General features: G+C 38.3%; 1 protein-coding gene across 2 annotated transcripts in view; it reads left to right on the forward strand.

Annotated features, from left to right (window-relative positions):
* The window catches only part of GDAP2 (ganglioside induced differentiation associated protein 2), a 62882-nt gene extending 52928 nt beyond the window's left edge, over window positions 1–9954 (forward strand). For both annotated transcript variants that reach the window (XM_049616490.1, XM_049616491.1), the window contains exons 13-14: window positions 1469–1612; window positions 5502–9954. In XM_049616490.1, coding sequence (XP_049472447.1) covers window positions 1469–1612; window positions 5502–5549 — 192 coding nt within the window. In that variant the 3' untranslated portion in view covers window positions 5550–9954. The remainder of the gene's footprint in view (window positions 1–1468; window positions 1613–5501) is intronic.
* Window positions 9955–11261: the final 1307 nt, after the last annotated feature.

Consider the following 11261-nt stretch of genomic DNA (forward strand, 5'->3'; position numbering starts at 1 on the left):
TTAATACTTTTGAGGCCTTATGCCAGTCATTGGTAGTGTAGCCAAAATAGAATAGTGACTCAAGCTATAAAAATCATTGTAAAGTAAGTCCTATCTTTATTTATTCTTTCTTTATCAAATATTTTGAGAATGCTGGTTCTGTCTGTGTCTCGCAAAACATTAGGCTATTATTCTGTGATTGTCTGCCAAGTACTAGGGAAATTATAGAAATGGACGAAAGAAACTGAAATCCTAGGAAGCAGGAATAAGTGCTCTAAATGCAATGTAAATTTCTGGTATTAAGAACTCAATAGAAGGGGTAATCTGGAGCTGGAAGGGAGAAATAATGATTGAAAATGAGTCTCTACCAAGTTCTGCAAATCTGGACAGGATCCTGATAAGTCAGCGCAGTGTTGTCTCTCTTCTTTCATGCCTTTTCTTGTAAGAAAGCGTGAAGGAGAAGGAGGTATGTCATATTAGGGGCCTAGAATATGTGAAAGGTTTGGACAGCCAGTGGAAAATGTGGTAAGACTATACAAAAGAAATTAACAAAATGACTGGCATCGGTGGCAGATATCCAAAGTGTCCTGTATTTGCAACGTGCCCAGTTGTACATTTGTAGCGCACTGTCCCAGGGCACACGTTCGTATGCACATTTCCTTCTGTAAATAAAATGGGGATAGCGACAATATTGCACCTACTGCTCAGAGCCGTTGTGTAAGCCATTGATAAACATGACTGATTAGATCAGCAATTGAGAGCGATGAACAATAATTTGTGAGTTCCAGCTGTTGCCTAGTTTATGTCACTATCGTTTGCTGTTAATAATTTTTTTCTTTTTTGCAACAAATTTTGCAGACTGGCTCTTACAGAGGGTTTGCATGTTGTAAACTGAAATGAGTAAAGGTGGCTTCACGTTCACAGAAGATGCACTTTGACTAAGAAAGACTGCATGCCAAATGTGAAATGAAAAATAAATGTATCACATTTCGGCACAAATTTTCTTCGCAGTCTCATTTGGAAAAACGACGAGTTTCTGAGATTTGGAAATGTTAACCATTTTCAGAGTACCACTGAATCCATCATTCTACCAAATAATGCGGGGTCTTTTTGCCCACAACCCACAGTAAAAAGCATATATTACATGACAACACACTGCACATGGAAGCATACAGACACCTCACAGAAGCGAAAGCTTCATGAAACACTTTGCTCGCCCCTTATCACCTTCCCTAGTAATTGTTGCTCTAGCGTGTTTCCTTTTTATTGTGGTTGTTTTTAATTCTGTCCATAATCCACTAAACTAATTGCATAATTCACTGATGAGCTACCACCTGCACTTTGACAAATACGGCTCATTATAAGCTTTTTCTGACATCAGTTTCAACTTTGAAATAATAGTTTCTATCTAGTATAAATTTTCAGAATCACGTTTTGCATTTCTAACCCTGGCCCCTGGCTTAAATTGTGTTTCTCTTCTATTGATTAGGTATCAACATGGTTTTTTACCACCTTTTCTGTCTCAGGACTGAAGGACAAAATCCACCATGTGGACAGCCTCCACCAGCTATTTTCTGCCATATCACCAGAACAGATTGATTTTCCACCTTTTGTCCTTGAATATGATGCCAGGGTAAGAAGTTCCAGGAGTTCTCCCTCACCCGGTGTAGTATCTTAACTGCTCTATGGGGCACTGCTTAGGCGCACAGCATCCTTTTATTATAAGATGGTATTAATGCAATTCATGTGTTTTAGTAAACTTGACAGTATCATTCAACATTCTCTTCCTGCAGTAACTAGGAAAACGCTTTGTCCTAAGAGAGCTTTTTCCTCAGTTAACTTTTCAAGGGGAGATTTTTCTGCTGGTTTGAAGCCAACCCTTGCTTATATGGTCAGTTTTCTGCCACCTCTGCCGAATGTCCTTAAGATTGAATCGCTTTTTATCTACATAAGTAAGGTCAGAAGAATCTCTTGGTGTCTGACATTTTCAGCATTAATTCAAACAAGGTAGCCTATCTTAGTAGCCTTTACCCTGCTGCAAGTTTCATTTTGTTGAAAGTTTATCTAATGTTTTTAAGAACAAGCAACACTAGTATTATTATTACTTCTAGATGAATTTGTGAATATATCAAACACTAGTAAAGGGCTACTCTTGAGTTTCATTAAAGCTCTGTCCATCGCATTGTGTTTATTCTCACTACCACTTTAGTAGTTAAAAACAAAACAAAAGTAAGTAACATGCTTGGCCAAAAGATCATCAGTCTCCTTATTTAACTGTTGCTGATTACATAACATTATGCATGAATCAGGGAATATATTTGAAGGTTATATTAAGCTTCAAATGGATTGTTCTTCCCCAGTTATTGTACAGCATGTATGCACCAAAATAAATATTCTACAAGACATTTTCTCTCCACCATTTCTTTAACTTCAGCTATAATTCCTGTGTTCCTTTATGTGAAGAGCAAAGTATTTAATGTGTTCTAATGACTAATAAAATTTCGTATTTGGCTTTTGTGCAGAGAGGATTTGTAATTGGAGTAGCTGGATCATAGAAAGATTGTTGAATATGTGGAAGGGGGGGGGAAGAATACCAATTTGTGTTCATGCAGATTGCTGGAGTAGAAAATAACTTTATTATTATTCTTTTGAACTATATATCACTCTTCTTAATAATTAAAAAAAATGGATAGCGGGAAATAAAAGGAAAGATACTAAAAGACATTTTGAGATCAAAAATTTGGAATGACTATTCAAAGCTAGTGTCTGGATTTATAATTTATTTTCTGGGGTAGAACATACAAGTTGGATTGCATTGGTTAGAAAACCCAAACGACGGTTTTTTAAGCCAACACTTTCTATAATCTTAGGGGCCCATAAAACAGACTTTCGTTAAATATCAACACCACACTCTAGCTTGGTTTTGTTTGTCTGTTTTGTTTGTGTGCTTGTTTTAGGTTTTTCTTCTATTTTGTATATCAAATGCAGGCCTAATTAATGATGTGATTAATTACATTTTAATAAAACAACCTATAATGTAACACTTGGGTCATTGGATCATCTCTCTGTGCCTGTACTAGAGCTTTCTAAAATTGAGATATCAGGCCATCTATATATAAAGGCCAAAGAGAAGGACAAAAAAAGGGGAGAAACTAAAGGTGTCAGGAGACAATGTGGAAAGGGCTGGCAGAGGGCAGGTCACTAGATACTAGAGCTTTACATGTTACCTGCAGCACTTTGGCTCTGTGGTCAGTGGGGAGTGTTCTACAAGGGAGAACTGCCATTATATTTCTGTTTAGAACCATGGCAAAAGCAACAGTGCAGAACGTGACTGGAGAAGGATAACACTAGAGGCAGGGAGACAAGGAAGAGGCGAGTAGAGGATCGGAGGAGAAAGGAGACTAGAGCTGGGGCAGCAGCAGTGCTCATGGCAAGGGCTTGAAGATCTTAGATTTAGAAGTAGACATTTTAGGAAATGAAACCCACAGCATTTGGTGGCTGAGGAAGCCATTCAGGAAGATGAAAGGGCAAAGATGCCTAAAGTGACTACCAGAGCTTCCGCCGTGGGAGACTTGGTAGATGGCGTGGCCGCCACCCCAGAGGGGCATTTTGGAGGAAGAGCATGGGGGGCAGGGGCAGTGTTGGAGTGGGAGAGAAGAGACAGGCGGTGTGTTTGTTCAATTTGTGACACTGCGTTTGAGGTGGCCCGTGGAACACTGAGGTGGAGATCCAATAGGTGGTTGGTTATTGCCTTGTAAGGAAACATTTTCTCTTGCTAGGAAGAATTGAAAGTATGATTAGAGAAAAGGAAGTAAGTATGGAGTTGGTTAATTTACTGGCATGTTCAGTCATGCCTTGCACATAGTAGGTGTGATGTGGCGTTTGTTGTTGGCAGGTCTCAGCGGGCTTCTATTTTCTGGGTCTTGTGTGACTTAGAATAGTGACATAAGTTTTATGGGAATGAAAGGAACCTTTGAAGGTAGTTAGAAGGTAATTTTTATCTATCTGTATCAAAATGGTACGGAGACGATTTCAGAAAGGGAGCTAGCCAGTCAGCACTCTTATAAATGTAGTCGAAGAAGAGTATACAAGTTTACCTGGCGACAGTTCTTCAAAGTTCTTTGACTGTTTCCAGAAATAGAGAAAATAGATTGCACGGCAGTCTCTTGCACAGTGTGAGACTAATGTAAAAAGCTCTATTTCATAGCATTAAGAATTAGATTTGCCCTTCCTACTTTATCACAATTTAATGCGGATGTAAGAAACCTAAAACAATATGGTAGTCGAATGGAACAGAGAAATCTTAAAGACAGACAGTGAACCATTTCTTTTCAGATGAACTTCAAAGTTGATTTATTTGTTGAGGCATGTTTCATAAGCATAGCTTCCATGCGTGTTGCAGATATAGGATTGGTTAGTATGAAAGATCTTGATGGGCAATTCTGAAATACAAAACAAAAACAAAAAGGCTTTCCTTAACTTTTTTTCAAATAACATGAAAGGCAGCCAATCCTAGGATTTGTTTCTACCTAATTTCTAGAAATGTTTTTAATATCTGGTCAGATTTGTAATCAGAAAGTAAGTTTTCCTAGATATTCTCTTGTTTTCCGGGCTAAGGTCCCAAGATCAATTCTTGCCCTAGAGCATCTGCTCTGAAGAATATTAGAGCTTTTGATTCCCTTAGATAACATTTAGCCACCTACTGGGTTCAAAACCAGATACATTTAATGCTCTGTCATAACCAGTAATGTAAATGTACTGTAAAGCAATGCTATTTTCATCTGTCCGCCATTCTGCTTTCCTAATTATTATCTACACTGGTGCTAAACAATTCTGTTTATGATTTACTGACAAACAAGTTTTTTGTCAAATACTTTCCTTAGATATGAGAAATGAATCCTAAGTCCAATAAGTATAATCAGAGGTCCATCTACCATAAAGTGAACTGTCTTCATTTTTTTATTAAGATAAAGTTAGCCAAAATGAAGTCAGGAAATTTGCCCTTACTCTTGTTTTCCATCATTCTATATTAATTTAAGATGCAGCACACAGTAAGACAATACAGTCTAAAAAAGTAATCTGGGCGTTAGATTTGAATAGACGAGGATTTAAATTCAGACTCTTCTGGTTACCGCTGGCTGGCCTTAGGTGAGTTCTGCAAGCTGTGTGATCCTTGGTGTCTTGTTCCGTAAAAAGAGGATGTTATCTACTTCATGGCATTATGTGAGAATATGAAGGGATAATGAAAGGAAAGTGCCGATAAAGGGTCTGGTACATAGAATTAAGTATTAAGTAACAAGGTTATTTAAAAATATTACCATCCTGATTACCTCTGCCTACTCTACACCAGCTCTGACTGACTCCAGCGGACCTGGTTTGATGGCTGAGGGCCTTGCTCAGGGCCACGCATGTGCTAGACATTTTACAGAGGCCATATCGCCGACTGTAAATCCCGTTCTTTCACATTCCCATTTGAATTGGTTTGATTACTTAATGTTCTTGTCTTTTTTTTTCTTCCACAGGAAAATGGGCCTTACTATACATCTTATCCCCCATCACCAGATTTGTGACCTGCCATCTTTTAGCGCTACTGGTTTCCAGGGACGTCACTTGCTCCACGAATTGCTACCTATTGAAGTGATATTCATTTTTGCTCTTCAGATCCAGAGAGCCTTTTGTCCCCACCTCTCTGGTATTTTTTTATTGACTGTATATTTTCTGGCACATAAGCAATCTGAAAATGGTAGGCCATTCCGAACTGCACACTTATTTTAAATTTGTATATTTGTATCAAATGAAAATGTTCATTTTTAGAAGGTTGTTAATAGAAATCGGGGAGCAACTTTTGAGTATCTTCAGTTTCCTGAGAGGACACTGGATTCTCCGTTAGACCAGCCACCGATGTTGTCCATGCCATCTCTCTAACATTGCACGCTTCCTTTGTGTACTTCACTGTTTCTCAAAATATATAGAACCAGTGTGTGCTGACCATAGATGCATTGTTTGCTTCAGATCCTGGCACTACATTTTATGCAGATAATTTGGTTATGATGAAAGAGAATTGTCTGGGATCAAGGATGTGGAAATGTATCTGATCAAAATACCAAAATCATTAGCAAAATATAGGTCTTGGAATCTTACTGCGCTAGTTAAGACGAAGATTTAAGGACGAAAGTTCCTTGGATTTATGATTTGTTAAGATTGCCACCGTTCTGGTCTCAGTAGTGGAGGACAATAAGACCATATCTTCCGCCTTTTTCCTATAATCATGGGTGATTTGGTTGCCTCATTTTAGAGGACTTCACTTATTAGTACTCTTAAGTGAAAGGTATCTCTTAGACTCCATCAGTGACCCTTTCGAGAGCGTGGTCTTCCCAGAGGTGTGATTTTGTTTGGCTCTTAAAGCTACTCCCTCTAAGGACATTTCCTCGCAGTGTCTCTTGAGTTGCCTACATCAATATGGAGGAAGTTTGTTGCAGCAAACGAAATTCCAGATCGCATTTGCCACTCAGACTCTATTTGTGCCTTAGCTTGTTTATGAATAAGAACCAGAATTACGATACCTACCTCACAGAGGTATCCTAAGAGCATTTAGAAAGGGCTTTTGATGCCTTTGGGTGCAAAATGCCAGCAGAGCTTATGTAGGGTGTCGTTTCGGTCAGTCTTTAAATGATAATAAATAGACCTGAGGGTACTACCAGGCACTCCTCTTCTCCTTGGCACCTTCTGAGTCATTTTTCTTTTCGTGGGACAAGAGCTGCTAGTGAGAAATCCCAACCGTGAGGACCTCCTTCCTACTTTGTCCAGAATTTCTTCTGGCCTGCTCCTCCCCCAGTGCCACACTTTAACAAGAGGCATGTGTTAGCCATTTTAAACATTTCTTCTTGAATTAAGGTCAAACCACTGTCATTTCCGTCTGGTTGTCTTCATATTCCTTTTGATTCCTACGCCACGCCCCTCCCTCAGTCCATCCTGTACATTGGCGGTTCAGGGAAGAAAAAGTAGAACCCTTCTGTTCCAGTGTGTTCAGGATCAGTGCTTCCAAAGGTCCCATACATCTGTGCCCAAGTTAATCGTTCAGTGGCGTTAAAGGAAACCTCCTCCTTTTATGACAGAGAAATTTCCCTATAGTTGTATTAGCCCCATTCAAGTAACAGGGGGCTTTACATTTCTTCGATAAACCCTCTTCTCTTTTGTATGTACTGGACACATTTGCTTTGCATCAGATATCAAAGCCACTTAGCTCCTTATATGTGCTTATTTGGTAAGAGTTTCCTGTTATGTTCCCTAGGTCATCAGGTCCAGACAGCCAGTCAGTTGGCTGGTATTAGGCTTCCTCCTTCCTCTCTGATAGCACTGCTTTAAATCCCTTAAGCTTTGAGCTTTAAAAATCTGAAAAATTATCTTCATCTTCTCCAGGCTATTATTAGATCAGAGTTGGGGTCACTGGGAGCGGTCATTAAAAATATACCACCTTTTCTTTTTTGAAAGTGGACTGGGCTACCTCCAGTTGGCTTCTGGCCTGAATCATTTCCTCTGTAGATAATAGAGGCTGCAAACTACTTTGCCGTTCAAAAGGAACTAAAATTATTGGAAAGAATAATTTGGAAAGAATGTCCCTCTGCTATATTCATATGAGTATATTAATGTCTAGTAACACAAGCAAGATTCTACATATAGTGAAATTCTGGTTCAATTGATATCCTAGGGTATAAAGGTAATATGAAAGTATATACATATCAGCCCCATTTCACAATTTAATGGTGTCCAAAGATAAGGGCTGTACTTTTCAGTGAAACTAAATTTGGTATGGGACCAAGCTCATGCTTTTATAGCTGCCTAGAGTGTTATATAATGAAGTTGTTTCAGCGCATTAAGTCCTACGAGGGGAACATAGTGACCTTATGGTGAAATGATCATGTAAAGTTCAGTATGTATCTGCCTTTGTCAACAGGTTGCGTTGTCTGGATAACATGCCATTTTCCAGGGACACATTAGAGGATAAAAGGGTGACTGGATGGAGATGAGCACTAGCATCTGATGTTAATTCAAAGCCCCACCAAGTCTTTGATTTAATCCAACTTCAGTCATGCCAGATGCTAGTCGAATTGAGGAAGAAACAACTTCTAAAATTTTAATTTAATTCATTAATTCATCCAAGGCATAATAGGATTTTTTAAACAAGTACATTTCTTCAGCATATATTTGGGTTCTTCTTAACTCCTCTATATCCAAGTTTCTTGCTAGCGAAAATAACGTCTGGGAAAAAAACTATCTTTATTAGACTCCTAAAGCTTAGAGATCAAGTGGTTTCAAGATTTTCTTTTCTTTACTATACATCTTATTTCACTGGCTGGTGCTCTGTTCTATTTATTTTTTCAAAGGAATCCAAGTAGTTTGAGACCAAACAACAGGATTTTTAATTTTGATAGGAAAAATGGATACAGGTTTTTGATCACATATCTGAAATCTGAAAGGATTAAAATATCTTGCATTTCTAGAGAGGGATGAGAGTAACCACTCCAGTAGAAGAACAGGGCCTGACTATTTCTCCCTGTTCTCCATTTGCTTAGATATTGTTTAATGAATTCATACTGTAGGTAATGGTTTCTTTTCTTTGCAGTAGTTAATAAGAAAATGATAAAATGTGGTTTCGGTATAAGCTACAAATCTCTCTTTGTGTTTCCCCTGATTGTGTATGTATATATAGAGAGAGTTTATGTTGATTAATATATGAATAGAAATTATTAGAATTTGAAGTACTAGAAGGAGGACTGTATTTTAAGACCAGTGGATTGATTGTATTAATGACCCAGAGGACTATAAGGTAGCAGCATATACACCTCTAAAATTGGAGATGGCCAGTGAGTTTCAGATGGTAGTTCTCTTAAGTTATGGTCATCATAGTCCATATGCACTAGAATGTTTTACCTACACTGGCACTGATATACCTCATGGTACGTGATTGACTCTGGTTCAGGATTGCCTGAAACCATGAAAGATTAAAGGAGGACTCTACCTGTGATCTAGGTCATACCAGAAACCCAGAGATTATAAGGATTACCCAGTAGGCCAAACCCTATATATATATACATATACATATACATATACATATACATATACATATACATGTACATATCCTATATACATCTACCTTCACACATATGTATGTGAATATATATGTGTGTACACACACACACATACACACACACCCAGTAATCCACTTTGCATCACATTCTTTGAATGTGGTTTCTATGGCCCATATGTAGATAACACAGAGCAATAAATAACATAGTTCAAGCTTTGATTCTATCAGAATAGCCCTTAAGCAGATGATATCAAGGTCACTTTATATATTAGTGGCTCTTTTGGATACTAGTTAATTTTGTTTTCGTTGCTTCCAGGAATAGTATCTAATCTTTTTACATGAAACAAGCATGAAATGTATAGGGTCACTGAGTTCAAGAAGAAAAACAGATATTCTATAGGTGAATTACACTAACAAAATCGTAACTGCTGAATGATCTAATATTTTTGTTGAACGGTTAAAATTAATACATTTTGTATATACAATCATACTTTTCCTTTGCGATGTGTTTTGTTAGTGTAAGCGCACAGTCATCATAAACTGAGCCAGCACTTTGTTAGACCAATTCTTGTGGGCCAAAATATTTAAATAAGAGTTTAACATATGTAAATGATTTTAATTGCTGTTGGGCACAGAAGACCCAAAAATGTTTTCTTGACATGATCTTAAAATGTGTTTATTCAGAATTCAGAATGCTTTTATGAATATTTTATTTTACTTTTTTTTTTTTAATGTTTTTTTTGAGAGAGAGAGATACAAAGCGTGAGCAGGGGGAGGGGCAGAGAGAGAGAGAGAGGGAGACACAGAATCCAAAGCAGGCTCCAGGCTCTGAGCTGTCAGCACAGAGCCAGACGCAGGGCTCGAACTCAAAGACTGCGAGATCATGACCTGAGCCAAAGTCGGAGTTTTAAGCAACTGAGCCACCCAGGTGCCCCTGAATATTTTACATTTAAAAATATATTTTGGTCTTTCCGAAGCTGAAGTTAGATCCCATTACTCTGTAAATATAGCTGATGAAGAGCCAGTAGTAAAATGGTAGTGTTTATATTGAACCATAGGGTGGGATAGTTTGTTTTGGTCATTTACACCTGGATTTTCTATAATCACCAAAGTTAACCTATGGAGTTAAATGCAGTGAATTTTACTGTCAACCTTCTCTATGGGGACTTGGACTAGTGTTTCTCAAACTTTAATGCGCATACAATAAATCATCTGGCAATATGTCAAAATCCAGATTCTGATCCAGTAGCTCTGGTGTGGGGCCTGGGATTCTCAGTTTCTAACAAGCTCAGGTGATTATCAATACTCCTGGTCCCAAGACCACAAGGAAAAGAGCCAAGACTATATTCAGCTTCCATATTTTCCCTGTTTCGAGGAAAGGAGACATAACTATCGCAGTCCTTTCTGTGGGCCAGGCACTCCGATTCATTATCTCATTTAATCCTCCTACAAATCCTGTGAGGTCGATGGTGATAGAGAGGTTAAATGACCTGCTGAAGCCCACACACACAAGCAGTGCATGACAGAGGCGTGTTTCTCAAACTTGAATAATGCACATCCCCTTTTAGTAAGGAGAGGTTGTCTTAGTTCCTCAGTGTTTACTCCATTATTTATTATGTTATCTCAGTATATATAAAGCTATGTATAATGCTTTACGCTTATAGTTCTTGCACAATTATAAAACCAGAAGAAGTTTATAGATTAGATACAAGCAAAACTATAAAACTAATACAGCTTAAAGTAACCTTAACGAAATAGGATGGACAACGATGTTTTGCCCAAACAGAACTGTCAACCGTAATGTGATGATGGTACCGAGCCCTGTAGCACAGGTTCCTTCAGGCTCAGCACACACCCGCCCTGTGCTGTGTGTGCTGCGTAGCGACTCAGCTGTCTCCCCTGTGTTGTCTCAGTTCAGACTGTTCCTTTCATTTGTTTAGCACATAGTGGTATCACTTGGCCTTCATCTAGCTTGAATGTATCGTTCCCCTATTAAGTCAGCCGCTGTTCTCCATAAGCCTTCCGCAGCCAAAGCAGAACCCAGCTTTAGTGTGCAAGTAAACATAAATACGAACGTAGGCATTTAAAACGTCCTGGCAAAATTGGGTTTTAAAGCAGTTTATGTTAGTAAACTAATATCCGGAACATGAATATTAATTATTTTGAAGTTTTTCATCAGCATGAAAAGTGTCTA

This window comes from Panthera uncia (genome assembly GCF_023721935.1).
Source record: "Panthera uncia isolate 11264 chromosome C1 unlocalized genomic scaffold, Puncia_PCG_1.0 HiC_scaffold_4, whole genome shotgun sequence".
Taxonomy (NCBI): domain Eukaryota; kingdom Metazoa; phylum Chordata; class Mammalia; order Carnivora; family Felidae; genus Panthera; species Panthera uncia.